The 26,229-nt window shown below is 47.0% G+C and overlaps 2 protein-coding genes across 2 annotated transcripts in view; both read left to right on the top strand.

Moving 5' to 3' along the window:
• LOC135508816 (mucin-2-like) overlaps window positions 1-10,236 on the top strand; it is a 44,756-nt gene extending 34,520 nt beyond the window's left edge. The window contains exons 7-10 of the mRNA XM_064929028.1: window positions 35-1,600; window positions 2,226-3,893; window positions 4,012-5,814; window positions 9,193-10,236. Of these exons, the coding sequence (XP_064785100.1) occupies window positions 35-1,600; window positions 2,226-3,893; window positions 4,012-5,814; window positions 9,193-10,236 (6,081 nt within the window). The remainder of the gene's footprint in view (window positions 1-34; window positions 1,601-2,225; window positions 3,894-4,011; window positions 5,815-9,192) is intronic.
• Window positions 10,237-10,699: 463 nt separating this feature from the next.
• LOC135508815 (protein piccolo-like) overlaps window positions 10,700-26,229 on the top strand; it is a 118,300-nt gene continuing 102,770 nt past the window's right edge. Inside the window, exons 1-6 of the mRNA XM_064929027.1 lie at window positions 10,700-11,101; window positions 14,399-15,691; window positions 15,826-16,308; window positions 19,615-21,069; window positions 21,152-21,523; window positions 24,815-26,206. Coding sequence (XP_064785099.1) covers window positions 10,700-11,101; window positions 14,399-15,691; window positions 15,826-16,308; window positions 19,615-21,069; window positions 21,152-21,523; window positions 24,815-26,206 — 5,397 coding nt within the window. The remainder of the gene's footprint in view (window positions 11,102-14,398; window positions 15,692-15,825; window positions 16,309-19,614; window positions 21,070-21,151; window positions 21,524-24,814; window positions 26,207-26,229) is intronic.

Genomic DNA, 26,229 nt, shown 5'->3' with positions numbered 1-26,229 from the left:
CGTATCTAACACAACATTGCTCTTTCCGGTGAAGGAGTGGCTGTGTCTGAACTGCCAGATGCAGAGAGCTCCTGGAGGAATGGAACCCCCAGGACCCCCCATTATTAAAGCGTCTCCCAACAAGGTGTCTGCACCTCAAACGGTCACTGTCACACCCAGTGCAGCCCAAAAGGATATTGCAACAGCTGCTGCATCTGCGAAGAAAGACAGTCAAACCCCAGGCTCCCTTCAAAGGAAACCAATTCCCCCTGCAGCTGAAGTGTCAAAAGCTGAAGCTGCTAAAGCAGCAGATACTCAAAAACCAGCCAGCCCTGTGCCTGCTCAGAAGGCTCCACTAGAAAATCGGAGAACATCAGAACCACCGAAACCACCACAACAGCAGCCCAGCCCTGGGCGTAGGGAGAGTAGTGCCTTCCCAGCCACAAAGCAACCCCCCAAGCAGGAATCAGGAGGCTTATTTGGCTTTGGAGGTCCCAAATCTCAGTCTGCCTCCTCAAAGCCTGAAGAGTCAGTGTCTGGGAAGATGTTTGGCTTTGGCTCCTCCATTTTCAGCTCTGCCTCTACTTTTATTACGTCAGCAGTTCAGGAGGAGCCCCACACCACACCACCAGCTTCCCCCAAGGTGTCTGCACCTGTTGGACTTCAAAAGAAAGAGACTCACACACCAGTTGGTCCCCGAAAAGTGGCCCCTACTACAGCCTCAGCCAAAAATGAAACCGTGACCCCTGCTTCAATGAAAGAGAAGAACGCACCAGAACCAGGCTCGCCACAGAAGAAGCAGATTTCTCCGACAGTGGCTTCACAGCAGGACCAGAAGCTAGTGGACAAACCGACTCCAACACTTGTCCAACAACCTCCACAACAGAAGACTCTACAACAACAAGGACAGCCTCCGCAGCCCTCAGCAGAGCCTGATATATCAATAGTTAAAGCTGCTAAAGCAGCAGACACTCAAAATCCGGCAAGCCATGCGCCTGCTCAGAAGGCACCACAGGGGAACCGGAGAACATCAGAACCACCAAAACCACCACAGCAGCCTCGACCTGGACGTAGGCAGAGTAGTGCCATCCCAGCCACACAGCAATCCCCAAAGCATGAGTCAGGAGGCTTATTTGGCTTTGGTAGTGCTAAATCTGAATCTTTCCCCTCAAAGCCTGAAGAGTCAGTGTCTGGGAAGATGTTTGGCTTTAGCTCCTCCATCTTCAGCTCTGCGTCCACTTTGATCACCTCAGCTGTTCATGAGGAGTCCCGCACCACACAGCCAGCTTCCCCCAAGGTATCTGCAGCAGCCCAGGCCTCTCCCAAGATTCCCCCTGCAAAGGAGACCAAACCACCTGCTGCTCAGAAAGCAGATGAGAAGAAAGCAGAGCAACTCCAGCAGGCCAAGGTCTCCCCATCAGTACAGGCCAAAGTGGACAAACCCCCATCAGAGCATCCAAAGGGAGGAGCATCCTCCCAACCAGTTCATTTCACCTGTCCACTCTGCAAGGTGGAACTCAACATGGACTCCAAGGACACTCCCAACTTCAACACCTGCACCGAATGCAAGAACACTGTCTGCAACTTCTGTGGATTTAACCCTATGCCACACGTTACCGAGGTTAGTGAAAATGCAAGTATAATAGTAAGCAGGTAGTAATTTCTGTAATTGATTTATTTTACCCCCTTTTTCATGGTATCCAATTGTTAGTAGTTGCTACAATTGTCTCATCGCTACAACTCCCATACGGGCTCAGGAGAGACGAAGGTCGAGAGCCATGCGTCCTCCAAACCACAACCCAACCAAGCCGCACTGCTTCTTAACACAGCGCGCATCCAACCCGGAAGCCAGCCACACCAATGTGTCGGAGGAAACACAGTGCACCTAGCGACCTGGTCAGCGTGCACTGCACCTGGCCCGCCACAGGAGTCGCTAGTGCGCGATGAGACAGTGATATCCCTACCGGCCAAACCCTCCCTAACCCGGACAATGCTCGACCAATTGTGCGTCGCCCCGTGGACCTCCCGGTTGCGACAGAGCCTGGGCTCGAACCCAGAGTCTTTAGTGGCAAAGCCAGCACTGCGAAGCAGTACCTTAGACCACTGCGCCACCCGGGAGGCCTTATTTCTGTCCATTTTTGTTTAAATATTTTCAGATATATACATTGGGCATACGGCCTGTCATTTTCAGTTTTATTATTATATTTTACACTGTTTAAAAAATATATACTCTTACTTTTTTCCAGGTGAAGGAATGGCTGTGTCTGAACTGCCAGATGCAGAGAGCACTTGGAGGAATGAAACCCCCAGGCCCTCCCATGATGAAACCCCAACCCTTGCCCAGCAAGGTCTCTACACCTGTTGCTCTTCAAAAGGAGGATGCTGCATCTGCTGAATTTCAAAAGGAAAAGGAGACTACCATAACTGCTGCAGATCAGCCAAAGGTCACCCCCACACTCCAAAAAGAGGAGACAACCACACTTGCTGCACCACAAAAGGAGGCTCGATTGCCAGCCTCCTCCAAAATGTCACCACAAAATAAAAAGAATCCTGCACCACCAGGTGTGTCCCTTGTGAATGAGGTCCCGATCCCAGCTTTACCTGTCAATAAGATTTCTGCCTTTCTCATCAAGGAGGCACCAACACCTGCCTCAGATCTCACCAAGGAGGAACCAACTCCTGCCTACCCTCTCATCAAGAAGGCACAAACTCCTGCCTCCCCTATCATCAAGGATGCACGAACTCCTGCCTCAGCTCTCATCAAGGAGGAACAAACTCCTGCCTCCCCTCTCATCAAGGAGGCACTGACTCCTTTTTTACCATTCAAGGAGGTCCGTGCTTCACCTCTCAACAAGGAGGCACCATCACCAGCCTCACCAGCCTCACCCCAAAAGAAGAAGGAACCTCAACTGCCAGGGTCACCAGACAGAAAGGTGCCCCCAAAACCAGATTCAATGCAAGATAAAGAGGCTGATCCATCTGGTTTACCTCTGAAGAAGGAAGCCCCACCTTTGGGAGCAGAAGAAACTAAAGAGGTCCAAGCTCCAGCTGCAATACAGAGCAATGAGGCCCCCATTCCAAGTTCATCCAAAACAAAAGACACTCCAACAGTTCACACCCCACTTAAAAACGAGACTTCATCTATTGAGATCTCAATTGAAAACCAGAAACATGCAATTGTTCAAAAGTCAGTGGAGCAATCAGCGACACCTACAACCAAGCAGAACGAGACTGTTCAACCTTTACAGCAGCCAGAAAATCAAATGCCTGTGTGGGAACAGCTGGCTACACAGCCCCTGCCACAAGTACAGCCTCAGGAAACTCCAGAGCCAGACCCTAAAATCACTTCCCCAAAGCAGGAGCCTGGGAAACCAGCCAATCCAGCACCTGCTCAGAAGTCACCACAGATGCCAAGAACATCAGAACCTAAGACACCACCACAGCAGCCCAGACTTCCTGGGCGTAGGCAGAGTACTGTCATCTTAGCAACACAGCAACCTCCCAAGCAGGAATCAGGAGGCTTATTTGGCTTTGGTGGTCCCAAATCTCAGTCTACCCCTTCAAAACCTGAACAATCAGCTTCTCCCAAGGTGTCTGCACCAGCCTCTCCCAAGATGCCACCTACAAAGGAGACAAAACCACTTGCTGTTCAGAATGCAGAAAAGAAAGCAGAGCAACCCCAGCAGGCCATGGTCTCCCCATCAGTACAGGCCAAAGTGGACAAACCCTCAGAACTTCAAAAGGGAGCAGCATCCTCCCAACCAGCTCCCAAAGCACACCAGTCCACTTGCCCACTCTGCAAGGTGGAACTCAACATGGGATCCAAGGACCCTTCCAACTACAACACCTGCACTGAATGCAAGAACACTGTTTGCAACATCTGTGGATTCAACCCCATGCCGAATGTTACAGAGGTAAGAACGTGATTGGTTTCTTACTCTTGATAAAAAGCATGATTAAGAGCTTTTCTGTGTCAAATGTATGGCCACTGAGTATATGATATGAATTTTAACAGTATGTTTTTTCTTTCAGGTGAATGAGTGGCTGTGTCTGAACTGTCAGATGCAGAGAGCACGAGGAGGAATGGAATCTCCTGGACCTCCCATGATGAAACCCTTGCCAAGCAAAGTCTCCGCATCTGCTGCTTCTCAAAAATACACTGTCGGACCTGTTACAACTCGAAATGAGACACCCAAACCAGCTGGTCAACAAAAAGTGGCTCCTACACCAGCCTCACCCAGAAAAGAGCCAGTGACTTCAGCATCTCAACCCGCTCCCTCAAAGCTGAAAGAGTCAGTGTCTGGGAAGATGTTTGGCTTTGGTTCCTCCATCTTCACCTCTGCATCCACTTTGATCACCTCAACTGTTAAGGATGAGCCCCGCACCACACCGCCAGCTTCTCCCAAGTTTGCAATACCTGTTGGACCTAAACAGATGGAGACTCCCAGACCTGCTGATCTCAAACAAGTGGGCCATAAAACAGCCTCACCCAAAAAGGTGTCAATGACTCCTGCTTCAGAGATAGACAACAAGACCCTAGCACCAGGCTCACCACAGAAGGAGGCATCTCCAGCAATGGCTTCACAGCAGGACCAGAAGCCAGTGGACAAACCAACTACAACCCTTGTCCAAAAACCTATACAGCAGAAGACTCCACAACGACAAGGCCAGCCTCCTCGGCCCCCAGCAGAGCCTTCGAAGCCTCAGCAACAGCTTCCAAAAGGTGGAGCCTCTAATGCCATACCTGTACAAGCACCACAGTCCCAGCCCCCCAAGCAGGAGTCAGGAGGCTTCTTTGGCTTTGGTGGTGCTAAATCTCAGCCTGCTCAGTCAAAGCCTGAAGACTCAGTGTCTGGGAAGATGCTTGGCTTTGGCTCCTCTATCTTCAGCTCTGCATCCACTTTGATCACCTCAGCTGTTCAGGATGAGCACCGCACCACACCTCCAGCTTCCCCCAAGGTGTCTATGACTCCTGCTTTAGTGAAAGAGACCCCAGCAGCAGGCTCGTCACAGAAGAAGGAGGTATCCCCGACAGTGGTTTGCCAGCAGGACCAGAAGCCAGTGGACAGACCGACTCCAACACTTGTCCAACAACCTCCACAACAGAAGACTCTACAACAACAAGGACAGCCTCCGCAGCCCTCAGCAGAGGCACCAAAATCAGAGCCTGATATATCAATAGTTGAAGCTGCTACGGCAGCAGACACTCAAAATCCGGCAAGCCCAGTGCCTGCTCAGAAGGCTCCACTGGAGAACCGGAGAACATCAGAACCTCATAAACCACCACAGCAGTCCAGCCCTGGGCGTAGGGAGAGTAGTGCCTTCCCAGCCACAAAGCAACCCCCCAAGCAGGAATCAGGAGGCTTATTTGGCTTTGGAGGTCCCAAATCTCAGTCTGTCTCCTCAAAGCCTGGAGAGTCAGTGTCTGGGAAGATGTTTGGCTTTGGCTCATCCATCTTCAGCTCTGCCTCCACTTTGATAACATCAGTTGTTCAGGACGAGCCCCGGACCACACCGCCAGCTTCCCCCAAGATGCCCCCTGCAAAGGAGACCAAACTACCTGCTGCTCAGAAAGCAGAGGAGAAGAAAGCAGCGCATCCCCAGAAGGCCAATGTCCCCCCATCAGTACATGCCAAAGTGGACAAACCCCCATCAGCTCCTCCAAAGGGAGCAGCATCCTCCCAACCAGCACCCAAAGCAGGCCAATCTACCTGTCCACTCTGCAAGGTGGAACTCAACAAGGGCTCCAAGGACCCTCCCAACTACAAGACCTGCACAGAATGCAAGAACACTGTCTGCAACCTCTGTGGATTTAACCCCATGCCACATGAAACAGTAAGTAAATAGTATATGTTTCATCAAAGTAGTTAGGCTACTCTAAAATAACTGTTGTGCTTTTTTTAAACAATTGGTTAATGATAGTAACTATACATATACAATGTTTATAGTCGCCAGTCTTGTCTTTCATGGGAGGTGTAAGAAAGGATAACAAGATGCTTTGATGGAGTTCTTGTTATTAATATTGTCTTTCCTCAAAAAATATCTAATGTTGGTTTATGATCTTCCTGAAAACCAATTGTAATCTGACAGCATTATTATTTGAGTATCTTGGCAAGGTTTTGACATTCATGTTCATCTGCTACTGATCACATTTGACATATTGTTCGGTGCATGACTTTTGTCTGAAGGGGTTTGGAGTACATCGTGGCTCCCATATTCTACAGAATATGCTAGGGATGTAACGTTCACCGAAACGCATCGGCCCCTGATTCCATGCTCAAGATGCAAGTGCATCAGTCCACGGATCCCAAACCAATCCAAATGTAGCATGCATCGTTCAAAAAATAGTTTCTAAAGTTATGAATTCATGGTTCACGAGTATTTTTTGCTCATATTACATTCTTTCTACCGTCGGAAAATATCTCTTATCTTGTAACAACTGATGTGTCCTCTCTTGTTCTGTGTCGAACTGCATGTAAGTGTGTTGACAGTCATTGATCGACAAGTAATTTTGCATGCCAAACAACCCCAGGCAATGTTAGTAGCCTATTTAAACTGCACACTCTGCCCAGCTTTGTTTTGGTTGTTTTACTTTAAACAACCATTATGGTCATTTTTAGATTTAAACTCAGCAAAAACAGAAACGTCCCTTTTTCAGGATCCTGTCTTTCAAAGATAATTTGTAAAAATCCAAATAACTTCACAGATCTTCATTGTAAAGGGTTTGAACACTGTTTCCCATGCTTGTTCAATGAACCATGAACAATTTATGAACATGCACCTGTGGAACGGTCGTTAATACACTAACAGCTTACAGGCGGTAGGCAATCAAGGTCACCGTTATAAGAACTTAGGACACTAAGAGGCCTTTCTACTGACTCTGAAAAACACCAAAAGAAAGATGCCCAGGGTTCCTGCTCATCTGTGTGAACGTGCCTTAGGCATGCTGCAAGGAGGCATGAGGACTGCAGATGTGGCCAGGGCAATAAATTGCAATGTCCGTACTGTGAGATGCCTAAGACAGTGCTACAGGGAGACAGGACGGAGAGCTGATCATCCTCGCAGTGGCATACCACGTGTAACAACACATGCGCAGGATCGGTATATCCGAACATCACACCTGAGGGACAGGTACATGATGGCAACAACAACTGCCCGAGTTACACCAGGAACGCACAATCCCTCCATCAGCGCTCTGACAGTCCTCAATATTCTGAGAGAGGCTGGACTGAGGGCTTGTAGGCCTGTTGTAAGGCAGTTCCTCACCAGACATCACCGGCAACAACGTTGCCTATGGGCATAAACCCAGCGTCGCTGGACCAGACAGGACTGGCAAAAAAATGGTCTTCACTGACGAGTCGCAGTTTTGTCTCACCAGGGGTGATGGTCGGATTTGCCTTTATCGTTAAAGGAACGAGCGTTACACCAAGGCCCGTACTCTGGAGCGGGATCGATTTGGAGGTAGAGGGTCCGTCATGGTCTGGGTCGTGTGTCACAGCATGATCGGACTGAGCTTGTTGTCATTGCAGGCAATCTCAACGCTGTGCGTTACAGGGAAGACATCCTCCTCCCTCATGTGGTACCCTTCTTGCAGGCTCATCCTGACATGACCCTCCAGCATGACAATGCCTCCAGCCATACTGCTTGTTCTATACATGATTTCCTGCAAGACATGAATGGCAGTGTTCTGCCATGGCCAGCAATGATCCTGGATCTCAATCCCATTGAGCACGTCTGGGAACTGTTGGATTGGAGGGTGAGGGCTAGGGCCATTCCCCCCAGAAATGTCCGGGAACATGCAGGTGCCTAGGTGGAAGAGTGGGGTACCATCTCACAGCAAGAACGGGCAAATCTGGTGCAGTCCATGAGGAGGAGATGCACTGCCGTACTTAATGCAGCTGGTGGCCACACCAGACACTGACTGTTACTTTTGATTTTGAACCCCCCTTTGTTCAGGGACACATTATTCCATTTCTGTTAGTCACATGTCTGTGGAACTTGTTCAGTTTATGTCTCAGTTGTTGATTCTTGTTATGTACATACAAATATTTACACATGTTAACTTTGCTGAATATAAACGCAGTTGACAGAGAGGACGTTTCTTTTTTTGCTGAGTTTACATGGTAAAGTAGATAATTTCATAACGAGGCCACCAATCCCTTTTGCAAGGCATGCCCTTGGCGTGAGGAGCTCACTCAGTAAAAACTTCCAAATGGTCAAAACCAACTGGTTTTGAGATGGGGGTGAAATCCAAAGTTGTGCTACATATTCATTGGCTTTGCCACAGCAATTATTTTTTACAGTCAATACTAACACATGACAAGCTCAAACACTTAATCTGCAATAATTCCAAGTTAATCAGTGGGTGATGTTGATTTCAGAACCAAAGTGGAGGGACAAAAAACATATGCTTCATTGCCCCGCTGATAGTGGTAGTGGGGTGGTATATGCCTAGGGTCCCTTATTGCTCAGGTCAGATGCCTTCATAGTACATAGAACATAGATATACAGAATTTAAAAACACTTGCACGCACACACACACACACATACTCTCCCTCACACACACACACACACACACACACACACACACACACACACACACACACACACACACACACACACACACACACACACACACACACACTTCGACACACACACACACACACACACACACACACACACACACACAGCTCTCAATCAGCAGACAATTTGAATTTAAACGGAAAGAGAATCTGCTAAGATCCAGCTCAGAGAGGCCCAGCTCTTCATCTTCAACAATTGTTTACTCATTGAATATTTTCCAACGAACCCAATTGCATCAAATTGTTTCAAACTAAATTGTATCTCATCGGAGCCCATGTGTCTTGCTAGATACGTATCGAATCGTCTTGAAAGGGAAATATTCACTTCCTAAGAATATGCATCAGGCTTTAAAATTACAATGAGAGGAAAAACCATGAGGATTTTAGGTCTATGAAGACACTCTATATAGATGTTGTGATCTAATTTGAGATCTTAAGGAATTGTATTAATACGCTGTGATATAATTATTCTAATTTGTTTAGCATCTTTAGATATAGAGCATAAGACAGTTGTTTTGTATGTTTGTCACAGGTAGTATGCAGTATTTAAATAGCAACTAAGATGAGATATATTATTAATATTATTATTATTTTTAGTTATTTTTTTATCAACACTGTTATTTTTTTTCAGGTGAAGGAATGGCTCTGTCTGACCTGCCAGATGCAGAGAGCACTTGGAGCAGTGGAACCCCCAGGACCTCCCATGATGAAATCCCAACCGTTGCCCAGCATAGTCTCTACACCTGTTGCACTTCAAAAGGAGAATGTCACACCTGTTGCATCTCCAAAGCCGACTCCAGCTCCAGCTAAACCCCAGAAGGAGGAGATCCCAGTACCTGCGGCTGGCCAACAAGAGATCACTCCACCCACTGTACCTCAGGAGACACCAATTCCCGCTGGAACCCCAGCACCAAATGCAGACAAAAAGGAGGAGACCCCACCACTAGGATCCTCACAAAATAAACAAGCTTCACCTGCTCTGGCTAAGAAGGAGAATCAAGAACCTATAATTGTACAGAAACCAGTGGACCAACCAATTCCAGCAACACCCAAAACCAGTGGAGCTGCTACACCTGTACAGCAGCCAGACAAGCAAACTCCTCCACTGCAACAGCCTGCTTCAAAGGCATCACAACAAGTACAGCCCCAGCAAGCTCCAAAGCCAGACCTCGAAACTGCCCCCCTGAAGGAGCCAATGACTCCTGCTTCAGAGAAAGAGAAGAAGAACCCAGCACCAGGGTCACCACAGAAGGAATTATCTCCAGCAGTGGCTTCACAGCAGGACAAAATGCCAGTGGACAAATCAACTCCAATCCCTGTCCAACATCCTCCACACCAAGAGACTCCACAACAACAAGAGCAACAACGTCAGCCTCTAACAGCGACACCGAAAGGAGAGCCTGGGAAGCCTCAACAACAGCTTCCAAAAGGTGGAGCCTCTTATGCAAAATCTGTACCACCACCACAGGCCCAGCCCCCCAAGCAGGAGTCAGGAGGCTTCTTTGGCTTTGGTGGTGCTAAATCTCAGCCTGCTCAGTCAAAGCCTGAAGACTCAGTGTCTGGGAAGATGCTTGGCTTTGGCTCCTCTATCTTCAGCTCTGCATCCACTTTGATCACCTCAGCTGTTCAGGATGAGCACCGCACCACACCTCCAGCTTCCCCAAGGTGTCTATGACTCCTGCTTTAGTGAAAGAGACCCCAGCAGCAGGCTCGTCACAGAAGAAGGAGGTATCCCCGACAGTGGTTTGCCAGCAGGACCAGAAGCCAGTGGACAGACCGACTCCAACACTTGTCCAACAACCTCCACAACAGAAGACTCTACAACAACAAGGACAGCCTCCGCAGCCCTCAGCAGAGGCACCAAAATCAGAGCCTGATATATCAATAGTTGAAGCTGCTACAGCAGCAGACACTCAAAATCCGGCAAGCCCAGTGCCTGCTCAGAAGGCTCCACTGGAGAACCGGAGAACATCAGAACCTCATAAACCACCACAGCAGCCCAGCCCTGGGCGTAGGGAGAGTAGTGCCTTCCCAGCCACAAAGCAACCCCCAAGCAGGAATCAGGAGGCTTATTTGGCTTTGGAGGTCCCAAATCTCAGTCTGCCTCCTCAAAGCCTGAAGAGTCAGTGTCTGGGAAGATGTTTGGCTTTGGCTCGTCCATCTTCAGCTCTGCCTCCACTTTGATAACATCAGTTGTTCAGGACGAGCCCCGGACCACACCGCCAGCTTCCCCCAAGATGCCCCCTGCAAAGGAGACCAAACTACCTGCTGCTCAGAAAGCAGAGGAGAAGAAATCAGCGCATCCCCAGAAGGCCAATGTCCCCCCATCAGTACATGCCAAAGTGGACAAACCCCCATCAGCTCCTCCAAAGGGAGCAGCATCCTCCCAACCAGCACCCAAAGCAGGCCAATCTACCTGTCCACTCTGCAAGGTGGAACTCAACAAGGGCTCCAAGGACCCTCCCAACTACAAGACCTGCACAGAATGCAAGAACACTGTCTGCAACCTCTGTGGATTTAACCCCATGCCACATGAAACAGTAAGTAAATAGTATATGTTTCATCAAAGTAGTTAGGCTACTCTAAAATAACTGTTGTGCTTTTTTTTAAACAATTGGTTAATGAAAGTAACTATACATATACAATGTTTATAGTCGCCAGTCTTGTCTTTCATGCGAGGTGTAAGAAAGGATAACAAGATGCTTTGATGGAGTTCTTGTTATTAATATTGTCTTTCCTCAAAAAATATCTAATGTTGGTTTATGATCTTCCTGAAAACCAATTGTAATCTGACAGCATTATTATTTGAGTATCTTGGCAAGGTTTTGACATTCATGTTCATCTGCTACTGATCACATTTGACATATTGTTCGGTGCATGACTTTTGTCTGAAGGGGTTTGGAGTACATCGTGGCTCCCATATTCTACAGAATATGCTAGGGATGTAACGTTCACCGAAACGCATCGGCCCCTGATTCCATGCTCAAGATGCAAGTGCATCAGTCCACGGATCCCAAACCAATCCAAATGTAGCATGCATCGTTCAAAAAATAGTTTCTAAAGTTATGAATTCATGGTTCACGAGTATTTTTTGCTCATATTACATTCTTTCTACCGTCGGAAAATATCTCTTATCTTGTAACAACTGATGTGTCCTCTCTTGTTCAGTGTCGAACTGCATGTAAGTGTGTTGACAGTCATTGATCGACAAGTAATTCTGCATGCCAAACAACCCCAGGCAATGTTAGTAGCCTATTTAAACTGCACACTCTGCCCAGCTTTGTTTTGGTTGTTTTACTTTAAACAATCATTATGGTCATTTTTAGATTTAAACTCAGCAAAAACAGAAACGTCCCTTTTTCAGGACCCTGTCTTTCAAAGATAATTTGTAAAAATCCAAATAACTTCACAGATCTTCATTGTAAAGGGTTTGAACACTGTTTCCCATGCTTGTTCAATGAACCATGAACAATTTATGAACATGCACCTGTGGAACGGTCGTTAATACACTAACAGCTTACAGGCGGTAGGCAATCAAGGTCACCGTTATAAGAACTTAGGACACTAAGAGGCCTTTCTACTGACTCTGAAAAACACCAAAAGAAAGATGCCCAGGGTTCCTGCTCATCTGTGTGAACGTGCCTTAGGCATGCTGCAAGGAGGCATGAGGACTGCAGATGTGGCCAGGGCAATAAATTGCAATGTCCGTACTGTGAGATGCCTAAGACAGTGCTACAGGGAGACAGGACGGAGAGCTGGTCATCCTCGCAGTGGCATACCACGTGTAACAACACATGCGCAGGATCGGTATATCCGAACATCACACCTGAGGGACAGGTACATGATGGCAACAACAACTGCCCGAGTTACACCATGAACGCACAATCCCTCCATCAGCGCTCTGACAGTCCTCAATATTCTGAGAGAGGCTGGACTGAGGGCTTGTAGGCCTGTTGTAAGGCAGTTCCTCACCAGACATCACCGGCAACAACGTTGCCTATGGGCATAAACCCAGCGTCGCTGGACCAGACAGGACTGGCAAAAAGTGGTCTTCACTGACGAGTCGCAGTTTTGTCTCACCAGGGGTGATGGTCGGATTTGCCTTTATCGTTGAATGAACGAGCGTTACACCAAGGCCCGTACTCTGGAGCGGGATCGATTTGGAGGTAGAGGGTCCGTCATGGTCTGGGGCGGTGTGTCACAGCATGATCGGACTGAGCTTGTTGTCATTGCAGGCAATCTCAACGCTGTGCGTTACAGGGAAGACATCCTCCTCCCTCATGTGGTACCCTTCTTGCAGGCTCATCCTGACATGACCCTCCAGCATGACAATGCCTCCAGCCATACTGCTTGTTCTATGCATGATTTCCTGCAAGACAGGAATGGCAGTGTTCTGCCATGGCCAGCAATGATCCTGGATCTCAATCCCATTGAGCACGTCTGGGAACTGTTGGATTGGAGGGTGAGGGCTAGGGCCATTCCCCCCAGAAATGTCCGGGAACATGCAGGTGCCTAGGTGGAAGAGTGGGGTACCATCTCACAGCAAGAACGGGCAAATCTGGTGCAGTCCATGAGGAGGAGATGCACTGCCGTACTTAATGCAGCTGGTGGCCACACCAGACACTGACTGTTACTTTTGATTTTGACCCCCCCTTTGTTCAGGGACACATTATTCCATTTCTGTTAGTCACATGTCTGTGGAACTTGTTCAGTTTATGTCTCAGTTGTTGATTCTTGTTATGTACATACAAATATTTACACATGTTAACTTTGCTGAATATAAACGCAGTTGACAGAGAGGACGTTTCTTTTTTTGCTGAGTTTACATGGTAAAGTAGATAATTTCATAACGAGGCCACCAATCCCTTTTGCAAGGCATGCCCTTGGAGTGAGGAGAAGCTCACTCAGTAAAAACTTCCAAATGGTCAAAACCAACTGGTTTTGAGATGGGGGTGAAATCCAAAGTTGTGCTACATATTCATTGGCTTTGCCACAGCAATTATTTTTTACAGTCAATACTAATACATGACAAGCTCAAACACTTAATCTGCAATAATTCCAAGTTAATCAGTGGGTGATGTTGATTTCAGAACCAAAGTGGAGGGACAAAAAACATATGCTTCATTGCCCCGCTGATAGTGGTAGTGGGGTGGTATATGCCTAGGGACCCTTATTGCTCAGGTCAGATGCCTTCATAGTACATAGAACATAGATATACAGAATTTAAAAACACTCGCACGCACACACACACACACATACACACACACACACACACACACACACACACGGAAAGAGAGGAGTCTGCTTCGACAGATCCAGCTCAGAGAGGCCCAGCTCTCAATCAGCAGACAATTTGAATTTAGAATTTAAAATGAATGTGTGTATGCAACAATTGTTTACTCATTGAATATTTTCCAACGAACCCAATTGCATCAAATTGTTGCAAACTAAATTGTATCTCATCGGAGCCCATGTGTCTTGCTAGATACGTATCGAATCGTCTTGAAAGGGAAATATACACATCCTAAGAATATTCATCAGGCTTTAAAATTAGGTTCACAAACAATGAGAGGAAAAACCATGAGGATTTTAGGTCTATGAAGACACTCTATATAGATGTTGTGATCTAATTTTAGATCTTAAGGAATTGTATTAATACGCTGTGATATAATTATTCTAATTTGTTTAGCATCTTTAGATTTAGAGCATAAGACAGTTGTTTTGTATGTTTGTCACAGGTAGTATGCAGTATTTAAATAGCAACTAAGATGAGATATATTATTAATATTATTATTATTTTTAGTTATTTTTTTATCAACACTGTTATTTTTTTTCAGGTGAAGGAATGGCTCTGTCTGACCTGCCAGATGCAGAGAGCACTTGGAGCAGTGGAACCCCCAGGACCTCCCATGATGAAATCCCAACCGTTGCCCAGCATAGTCTCTACACCTGTTGCACTTCAAAAGGAGAATGTCACACCTGCTGCATCTCCAAAGCCGACTCCAGCTCCAGCTAAACCCCAGAAGGAGGAGATCCCAGTACCTGCGGCTGGCCAACAAGAGATCACTCCACCCACTGTACCTCAGGAGACACCAATTCCCGCTGGAACCCCAGCACCAAATGCAGACAAAAAGGAGGAGACCCCACCACTAGGATCCTCACAAAATAAACAAGCTTCACCTGCTCTGGCTAAGAAGGAGAATCAAGAACCTATAATTGTACAGAAACCAGTGGACCAACCAATTCCAGCAACACCCAAAACCAGTGGAGCTGCTACACCTGTACAGCAGCCAGACAAGCAAACTCCTCCACTGCAACAGCCTGCTTCAAAGGCATCACAACAAGTACAGCCCCAGCAAGCTCCAAAGCCAGACCTCGAAACTGCCCCCCTGAAGGAGCCAATGACTCCTGCTTCAGAGAAAGAGAAGAAGAACCCAGCACCAGGGTCACCACAGAAGGAATTATCTCCAGCAGTGGCTTCACAGCAGGACAAAATGCCAGTGGACAAATCAACTCCAATCCCTGTCCAACATCCTCCACACCAAGAGACTCCACAACAACAAGAGCAACAACGTCAGCCTCTAACAGCGACACCGAAAGGAGAGCCTGGGAAGCCTCAACAACAGCTTCCAAAAGGTGGAGCCTCTTATGCAAAATCTGTACCACCACCACAGGCCCAGCCCCCCAAGCAGGAGTCAGGAGGCTTCTTTGGCTTTGGTGGTGCTAAATCTCAGCCTGCTCAGTCAAAGCCTGAAGACTCAGTGTCTGGGAAGATGCTTGGCTTTGGCTCCTCTATCTTCAGCTCTGCATCCACTTTGATCACCTCAGCTGTTCAGGATGAGCACCGCACCACACCTCCAGCTTCCCCCAAGGTGTCTATGACTCCTGCTTTAGTGAAAGAGACCCCAGCAGCAGGCTCGTCACAGAAGAAGGAGGTATCCCCGACAGTGGTTTGCCAGCAGGACCAGAAGCCAGTGGACAGACCGACTCCAACACTTGTCCAACAACCTCCACAACAGAAGACTCTACAACAACAAGGACAGCCTCCACAGCCCTCAGCAGAGGCACCAAAATCAGAGCCTGATATATCAATAGTTGAAGCTGCTACAGCAGCAGACACTCAAAATCCGGCAAGCCCAGTGCCTGCTCAGAAGGCTCCACTGGAGAACCGGAGAACATCAGAACCTCATAAACCACCACAGCAGCCCAGCCCTGGGCGTAGGGAGAGTAGTGCCTTCCCAGCCACAAAGCAACCCCCAAGCAGGAATCAGGAGGCTTATTTGGCTTTGGAGGTCCCAAATCTCAGTCTGCCTCCTCAAAGCCTGAAGAGTCAGTGTCTGGGAAGATGTTTGGCTTTGGCTCGTCCATCTTCAGCTCTGCCTCCACTTTGATAACATCAGTTGTTCAGGACGAGCCCCGGACCACACCGCCAGCTTCCCCCAAGATGCCCCCTGCAAAGGAGACCAAACTACCTGCTGCTCAGAAAGCAGAGGAGAAGAAATCAGCGCATCCCCAGAAGGCCAATGTCCCCCCATCAGTACATGCCAAAGTGGACAAACCCCCATCAGCTCCTCCAAAGGGAGCAGCATCCTCCCAACCAGCACCCAAAGCAGGCCAATCTACCTGTCCACTCTGCAAGGTGGAACTCAACAAGGGCTCCAAGGACCCTCCCAACTACAAGACCTGCACAGAATGCAAGAACACTGTCTGCAACCTCTGTGGATTTAACCCCATGCCACATGAAACAGTAAGTAAATAGTATATGTTTCATCAAAGTAGTTAGGCTACTCTAAAATAACTGTTGTGCTTTTTTTTAAACAATTGGTTAATGAAAGTAACTATACATATACAATGTTTATAGTCGCCAGTCTTGTCTTTCATGGGAGGTGTAAGAAAGGATAACAAGATGCTTTGATGGAGTTCTTGTTATTAATATTGTCTTTCCTCAAAAAATATCTAATGTTGGTTTATGATCTTCCTGAAAACCAATTGTAATCTGACAGCATTATTATTTGAGTATCTTGGCAAGGTTTTGACATTCATGTTCATCTGCTACTGATCACATTTGACATATTGTTCGGTGCATGACTTTTGTCTGAAGGGGTTTGGAGTACATCGTGGCTCCCATATTCTACAGAATATGCTAGGGATGTAACGTTCACCGAAACGCATCGGCCCCTGATTCCATGCTCAAGATGCAAGTGCATCAGTCCACGGATCCCAAACCAATCCAAATGTAGCATGCATCGTTCAAAAAATAGTTTCTAAAGTTATGAATTCATGGTTCACGAGTATTTTTTGCTCATATTACATTCTTTCTACCGTCGGAAAATATCTCTTATCTTGTAACAACTGATGTGTCCTCTCTTGTTCAGTGTCGAACTGCATGTAAGTGTGTTGACAGTCATTGATCGACAAGTAATTCTGCATGCCAAACAACCCCAGGCAATGTTAGTAGCCTATTTAAACTGCACACTCTGCCCAGCTTTGTTTTGGTTGTTTTACTTTAAACAATCATTATGGTCATTTTTAGATTTAAACTCAGCAAAAACAGAAACGTCCTTTTTCAGGACCCTGTCTTTCAAAGATAATTTGTAAAAATCCAAATAACTTCACAGATCTTCATTGTAAAGGGTTTGAACACTGTTTCCCATGCTTGTTCAATGAACCATGAACAATTTATGAACATGCACCTGTGGAACGGTCGTTAATACACTAACAGCTTACAGGCGGTAGGCAATCAAGGTCACCGTTATAAGAACTTAGGACACTAAGAGGCCTTTCTACTGACTCTGAAAAACACCAAAAGAAAGATGCCCAGGGTTCCTGCTCATCTGTGTGAACGTGCCTTAGGCATGCTGCAAGGAGGCATGAGGACTGCAGATGTGGCCAGGGCAATAAATTGCAATGTCCGTACTGTGAGATGCCTAAGACAGTGCTACAGGGAGACAGGACGGAGAGCTGGTCATCCTCGCAGTGGCATACCACGTGTAACAACACATGCGCAGGATCGGTATATCCGAACATCACACCTGAGGGACAGGTACATGATGGCAACAACAACTGCCCGAGTTACACCATGAACGCACAATCCCTCCATCAGCGCTCTGACAGTCCTCAATATTCTGAGAGAGGCTGGACTGAGGGCTTGTAGGCCTGTTGTAAGGCAGTTCCTCACCAGACATCACCGGCAACAACGTTGCCTATGGGCATAAACCCAGCGTCGCTGGACCAGACAGGACTGGCAAAAAAGTGGTCTTCACTGACGAGTCGCAGTTTTGTCTCACCAGGGGTGATGGTCGGATTTGCCTTTATCGTTGAATGAACGAGCGTTACACCAAGGCCCGTACTCTGGAGCGGGATCGATTTGGAGGTAGAGGGTCCATCATGGTCTGGGGCGGTGTGTCACAGCATGATCGGACTGAGCTTGTTGTCATTGCAGGCAATCTCAACGCTGTGCGTTACAGGGAAGACATCCTCCTCCCTCATGTGGTACCCTTCTTGCAGGCTCATCCTGACATGACCCTCCAGCATGACAATGCCTCCAGCCATACTGCTTGTTCTATGCATGATTTCCTGCAAGACAGGAATGGCAGTGTTCTGCCATGGCCAGCAATGATCCTGGATCTCAATCCCATTGAGCACGTCTGGGAACTGTTGGATTGGAGGGTGAGGGCTAGGGCCATTCCCCCCAGAAATGTCCGGGAACATGCAGGTGCCTAGGTGGAAGAGTGGGGTACCATCTCACAGCAAGAACGGGCAAATCTGGTGCAGTCCATGAGGAGGAGATGCACTGCCGTACTTAATGCAGCTGGTGGCCACACCAGACACTGACTGTTACTTTTGATTTTGACCCCCCCTTTGTTCAGGGACACATTATTCCATTTCTGTTAGTCACATGTCTGTGGAACTTGTTCAGTTTATGTCTCAGTTGTTGATTCTTGTTATGTACATACAAATATTTACACATGTTAACTTTGCTGAATATAAACGCAGTTGACAGAGAGGACGTTTCTTTTTTTGCTGAGTTTACATGGTAAAGTAGATAATTTCATAACGAGGCCACCAATCCCTTTTGCAAGGCATGCCCTTGGAGTGAGGAGAAGCTCACTCAGTAAAAACTTCCAAATGGTCAAAACCAACTGGTTTTGAGATGGGGGTGAAATCCAAAGTTGTGCTACATATTCATTGGCTTTGCCACAGCAATTATTTTTTACAGTCAATACTAATACATGACAAGCTCAAACACTTAATCTGCAATAATTCCAAGTTAATCAGTGGGTGATGTTGATTTCAGAACCAAAGTGGAGGGACAAAAAACATATGCTTCATTGCCCCGCTGATAGTGGTAGTGGGGTGGTATATGCCTAGGGACCCTTATTGCTCAGGTCAGATGCCTTCATAGTACATAGAACATAGATATACAGAATTTAAAAACACTCGCACGCACACACACACACACACACACACACACACACACACACACACACACACACACACACGGAAAGAGAGGAGTCTGCTTCGACAGATCCAGCTCAGAGAGGCCCAGCTCTCAATCAGCAGACAATTTGAATTTAGAATTTAAAATGAATGTGTGTATGCAACAATTGTTTACTCATTGAATATTTTCCAACGAACCCAATTGCATCAAATTGTTGCAAACTAAATTGTATCTCATCGGAGCCCATGTGTCTTGCTAGATACGTATCGAATCGTCTTGAAAGGGAAATATACACATCCTAAGAATATTCATCAGGCTTTAAAATTAGGTTCATAAACAATGAGAGGAAAAACCATGAGGATTTTAGGTCTATGAAGACACTCTATATAGATGTTGTGATCTAATTTGAGATCTTAAGGAATTGTATTAATACGCTGTGATATAATTATTCTAATTTGTTTAGCATCTTTAGATATAGAGCATAAGACAGTTGTTTTGTATGTTTGTCACAGGTAGTATGCAGTATTTAAATAGCAACTAAGATGAGATATATTATTAATATTATTATTATTTTTAGTTATTTTTTTATCAACACTGTTATTTTTTTTTCAGGTGAAGGAATGGCTCTGTCTGACCTGCCAGATGCAGAGAGCACTTGGAGCAGTGGAACCCCCAGGACCTCCCATGATGAAATCCCAACCGTTGCCCAGCATAGTCTCTACACCTGTTGCACTTCAAAAGGAGAATGTCACACCTGCTGCATCTCCAAAGCCGACTCCAGCTCCAGCTAAACCCCAGAAGGAGGAGATCCCAGTACCTGCGGCTGGCCAACAAGAGATCACTCCACCCACTGTACCTCAGGAGACACCAATTCCCGCTGGAACCCCAGCACCAAATGCAGACAAAAAGGAGGAGACCCCACCACTAGGATCCTCACAAAATAAACAAGCTTCACCTGCTCTGGCTAAGAAGGAGAATCAAGAACCTATAATTGTACAGAAACCAGTGGACCAACCAATTCCAGCAACACCCAAAACCAGTGGAGCTGCTACACCTGTACAGCAGCCAGACAAGCAAACTCCTCCACTGCAACAGCCTGCTTCAAAGGCATCACAACAAGTACAGCCCCAGCAAGCTCCAAAGCCAGACCTCGAAACTGCCCCCCTGAAGGAGCCAATGACTCCTGCTTCAGAGAAAGAGAAGAAGAACCCAGCACCAGGGTCACCACAGAAGGAATTATCTCCAGCAGTGGCTTCACAGCAGGACAAAATGCCAGTGGACAAATCAACTCCAATCCCTGTCCAACATCCTCCACACCAAGAGACTCCACAACAACAAGAGCAACAACGTCAGCCTCTAACAGCGACACCGAAAGGAGAGCCTGGGAAGCCTCAACAACAGCTTCCAAAAGGTGGAGCCTCTTATGCAAAATCTGTACCACCACCACAGGCCCAGCCCCCCAAGCAGGAGTCAGGAGGCTTCTTTGGCTTTGGTGGTGCTAAATCTCAGCCTGCTCAGTCAAAGCCTGAAGACTCAGTGTCTGGGAAGATGCTTGGCTTTGGCTCCTCTATCTTCAGCTCTGCATCCACTTTGATCACCTCAGCTGTTCAGGATGAGCACCGCACCACACCTCCAGCTTCCCCCAAGGTGTCTATGACTCCTGCTTCAGTGAAAGAGACCCCAGCAGCAGGCTCGTCACAGAAGAAGGAGGTATCCCCGACAGTGGTTTGCCAGCAGGACCAGAAGCCAGTGGACAGACCGACTCCAACACTTGTCCAACAACCTCCACAACAGAAGACTCTACAACAACAAGGACAGCCTCCACAGCCCTCAGCAGAGGCACCAAAATCAGAGCCTGATATATCAATAGTTGAAGCTGCTACAGCAGCAGACACTCAAAATCCGGCAAGCCCAGTGCCTGCTCAGAAGGCTCCACTGGAGAACCGGAGAACATCAGAACCTCATAAACCACCACAGCAGCCCAGCCCTGGGCGTAGGGAGAGTAGTGCCTTCCCAGCCACAAAGCAACCCCCAAGCAGGAATCAGGAGGCTTATTTGGCTTTGGAGGTCCCAAATCTCAGTCTGCCTCCTCAAAGCCTGAAGAGTCAGTGTCTGGGAAGATGTTTGGCTTTGGCTCGTCCATCTTCAGCTCTGCCTCCACTTTGATAACATCAGTTGTTCAGGACGAGCCCCGGACCACACCGCCAGCTTCCCCCAAGATGCCCCCTGCAAAGGAGACCAAACTACCTGCTGCTCAGAAAGCAGAGGAGAAGAAATCAGCGCATCCCCAGAAGGCCAATGTCCCCCATCAGTACATGCCAAAGTGGACAAACCCCCATCAGCTCCTCCAAAGGGAGCAGCATCCTCCCAACCAGCACCCAAAGCAGGCCAATCTACCTGTCCACTCTGCAAGGTGGAACTCAACAAGGGCTCCAAGGACCCTCCCAACTACAAGACCTGCACAGAATGCAAGAACACTGTCTGCAACCTCTGTGGATTTAACCCCATGCCACATGAAACAGTAAGTAAATAGTATATGTTTCATCAAAGTAGTTAGGCTACTCTAAAATAACTGTTGTGCTTTTTTTTAAACAATTGGTTAATGAAAGTAACTATACATATACAATGTTTATAGTCGCCAGTCTTGTCTTTCATGCGAGGTGTAAGAAAGGATAACAAGATGCTTTGATGGAGTTCTTGTTATTAATATTGTCTTTCCTCAAAAATATCTAATGTTGGTTTATGATCTTCCTGAAAACCAATTGTAATCTGACAGCATTATTATTTGAGTATCTTGGCAAGGTTTTGACATTCATGTTCATCTGCTACTGATCACATTTGACATATTGTTCGGTGCATGACTTTTGTCTGAAGGGGTTTGGAGTACATCGTGGCTCCCATATTCTACAGAATATGCTAGGGATGTAACGTTCACCGAAACGCATCGGCCCCTGATTCCATGCTCAAGATGCAAGTGCATCAGTCCACGGATCCCAAACCAATCCAAATGTAGCATGCATCGTTCAAAAAATAGTTTCTAAAGTTATGAATTCATGGTTCACGAGTATTTTTTGCTCATATTACATTCTTTCTACCGTCGGAAAATATCTCTTATCTTGTAACAACTGATGTGTCCTCTCTTGTTCAGTGTCGAACTGCATGTAAGTGTGTTGACAGTCATTGATCGACAAGTAATTCTGCATGCCAAACAACCCCAGGCAATGTTAGTAGCCTATTTAAACTGCACACTCTGCCCAGCTTTGTTTTGGTTGTTTTACTTTAAACAATCATTATGGTCATTTTTAGATTTAAACTCAGCAAAAACAGAAACGTCCCTTTTTCAGGACCCTGTCTTTCAAAGATAATTTGTAAAAATCCAAATAACTTCACAGATCTTCATTGTAAAGGGTTTGAACACTGTTTCCCATGCTTGTTCAATGAACCATGAACAATTTATGAACATGCACCTGTGGAACGGTCGTTAATACACTAACAGCTTACAGGCGGTAGGCAATCAAGGTCACCGTTATAAGAACTTAGGACACTAAGAGGCCTTTCTACTGACTCTGAAAAACACCAAAGAAAGATGCCCAGGGTTCCTGCTCATCTGTGTGAACGTGCCTTAGGCATGCTGCAAGGAGGCATGAGGACTGCAGATGTGGCCAGGGCAATAAATTGCAATGTCCGTACTGTGAGATGCCTAAGACAGTGCTACAGGGAGACAGGACGGAGAGCTGGTCATCCTCGCAGTGGCATACCACGTGTAACAACACATGCGCAGGATCGGTATATCCGAACATCACACCTGAGGGACAGGTACATGATGGCAACAACAACTGCCCGAGTTACACCATGAACGCACAATCCCTCCATCAGCGCTCTGACAGTCCTCAATATTCTGAGAGAGGCTGGACTGAGGGCTTGTAGGCCTGTTGTAAGGCAGTTCCTCACCAGACATCACCGGCAACAACGTTGCCTATGGGCATAAACCCAGCGTCGCTGGACCAGACAGGACTGGCAAAAAGTGGTCTTCACTGACGAGTCGCAGTTTTGTCTCACCAGGGGTGATGGTCGGATTTGCCTTTATCGTTGAATGAACGAGCGTTACACCAAGGCCCGTACTCTGGAGCGGGATCGATTTGGAGGTAGAGGGTCCATCATGGTCTGGGGCGGTGTGTCACAGCATGATCGGACTGAGCTTGTTGTCATTGCAGGCAATCTCAACGCTGTGCGTTACAGGGAAGACATCCTCCTCCCTCATGTGGTACCCTTCTTGCAGGCTCATCCTGACATGACCCTCCAGCATGACAATGCCTCCAGCCATACTGCTTGTTCTATGCATGATTTCCTGCAAGACAGGAATGGCAGTGTTCTGCCATGGCCAGCAATGATCCTGGATCTCAATCCCATTGAGCACGTCTGGGAACTGTTGGATTGGAGGGTGAGGGCTAGGGCCATTCCCCCCAGAAATGTCCGGGAACATGCAGGTGCCTAGGTGGAAGAGTGGGGTACCATCTCACAGCAAGAACGGGCAAATCTGGTGCAGTCCATGAGGAGGAGATGCACTGCCGTACTTAATGCAGCTGGTGGCCACACCAGACACTGACTGTTACTTTTGATTTTGACCCCCCCTTTGTTCAGGGACACATTATTCCATTTCTGTTAGTCACATGTCTGTGGAACTTGTTCAGTTTATGTCTCAGTTGTTGATTCTTGTTATGTACATACAAATATTTACACATGTTAACTTTGCTGAATATAAACGCAGTTGACAGAGAGGACGTTTCTTTTTTTGCTGAGTTTACATGGTAAAGTAGATAATTTCATAACGAGGCCACCAATCCCTTTTGCAAGGCATGCCCTTGGAGTGAGGAGAAGCTCACTCAGTAAAAACTTCAAATGGTCAAAACCAACTGGTTTTGAGATGGGGGTGAAATCCAAAGTTGTGCTACATATTCATTGGCTTTGCCACAGCAATTATTTTTTACAGTCAATACTAATACATGACAAGCTCAAACACTTAATCTGCAATAATTCCAAGTTAATCAGTGGGTGATGTTGATTTCAGAACCAAAGTGGAGGGACAAAAAACATATGCTTCATTGCCCCGCTGATAGTGGTAGTGGGGTGGTATATGCCTAGGGACCCTTATTGCTCAGGTCAGATGCCTTCATAGTACATAGAACATAGATATACAGAATTTAAAAACACTCGCACGCACACACACACACACATACACACACACACACACACACACACACACGGAAAGAGAGGAGTCTGCTTCGACAGATCCAGCTCAGCGAGGCCCAGCTCTCAATCAGCAGACAATTTGAATTTAGAATTTAAAATGAATGTGTGTATGCAACAATTGTTTACTCATTGAATATTTTCCAACGAACCCAATTGCATCAAATTGTTGCAAACTAAATTGTATCTCATCGGAGCCCATGTGTCTTGCTAGATACGTATCGAATCGTCTTGAAAGGGAAATATTCACATCCTAAGAATATGCATCAGGCTTTAAAATTAGGTTCACAAACAATGAGAGGAAAAACCATGAGGATTTTAGGTCTATGAAGACACTCTATATAGATGTTGTGATCTAATTTGAGATCTTAAGGAATTGTATTAATACGCTGTGATATAATTATTCTAATTTGTTTAGCATCTTTAGATACAGAGCATAAGACAGTTGTTTTGTATGTTTGTCACAGGTAGTATGCAGTATTTAAATAGCAACTAAGATGAGATATATTATTAATATTATTATTATTTTTAGTTATTTTTTTATCAACACTGTTATTTTTTTCAGGTGAAGGAATGGCTCTGTCTGACCTGCCAGATGCAGAGAGCACTTGGAGCAGTGGAACCCCCAGGACCTCCCATGATGAAATCCCAACCGTTGCCCAGCATAGTCTCTACACCTGTTGCACTTCAAAAGGAGAATGTCACACCTGCTGCATCTCCAAAGCCGACTCCAGCTCCAGCTAAACCCCAGAAGGAGGAGATCCCAGTACCTGCGGCTGGCCAACAAGAGATCACTCCACCCACTGTACCTCAGGAGACACCAATTCCCGCTGGAACCCCAGCACCAAATGCAGACAAAAAGGAGGAGACCCCACCACTAGGATCCTCACAAAATAAACAAGCTTCACCTGCTCTGGCTGAGAAGGAGAATCAAGAACCTATAATTGTACAGAAACCAGTGGACCAACCAATTCCAGCAACACCCAAAACCAGTGGAGCTGCTACACCTGTACAGCAGCCAGACAAGCAAACTCCTCCACTGCAACAGCCTGCTTCAAAGGTATCACAACAAGTACAGCCCCAGCAAGCTCCAAAGCCTGACCTCGAAACTGCCCCCCTGAAGGAGCCAATGACTCCTGCTTCAGAGAAAGAGAAGAAGAACCCAGCACCAGGGTCACCACAGAAGGAATTATCTCCAGCAGTGGCTTCACAGCAGGACAAAATGCCAGTGGACAAATCAACTCCAATCCCTGTCCAACATCCTCCACACCAAGAGACTCCACAACAACAAGAGCAACAACGTCAGCCTCTAACAGCGACACCGAAAGGAGAGCCTGGGAAGCCTCAACAACAGCTTCCAAAAGGTGGAGCCTCTTATGCAAAATCTGTACCACCACCACAGGCCCAGCCCCCCAAGCAGGAGTCAGGAGGCTTCTTTGGCTTTGGTGGTGCTAAATCTCAGCCTGCTCAGTCAAAGCCTGAAGACTCAGTGTCTGGGAAGATGCTTGGCTTTGGCTCCTCTATCTTCAGCTCTGCATCCACTTTGATCACCTCAGCTGTTCAGGATGAGCACCGCACCACACCTCCAGCTTCCCCCAAGGTGTCTATGACTCCTGCTTTAGTGAAAGAGACCCCAGCAGCAGGCTCGTCACAGAAGAAGGAGGTATCCCCGACAGTGGTTTGCCAGCAGGACCAGAAGCCAGTGGACAGACCGACTCCAACACTTGTCCAACAACCTCCACAACAGAAGACTCTACAACAACAAGGACAGCCTCCGCAGCCCTCAGCAGAGGCACCAAAATCAGAGCCTGATATATCAATAGTTGAAGCTGCTACAGCAGCAGACACTCAAAATCCGGCAAGCCCAGTGCCTGCTCAGAAGGCTCCACTGGAGAACCGGAGAACATCAGAACCTCATAAACCACCACAGCAGCCCAGCCCTGGGCGTAGGGAGAGAGTAGTGCCTTCCCAGCCACAAAG

Source organism: Oncorhynchus masou, chromosome 22 (assembly GCF_036934945.1).
Source record: "Oncorhynchus masou masou isolate Uvic2021 chromosome 22, UVic_Omas_1.1, whole genome shotgun sequence".
Taxonomy (NCBI): domain Eukaryota; kingdom Metazoa; phylum Chordata; class Actinopteri; order Salmoniformes; family Salmonidae; genus Oncorhynchus; species Oncorhynchus masou.
This window is presented reverse-complemented; position numbering and strand designations above follow the sequence as displayed.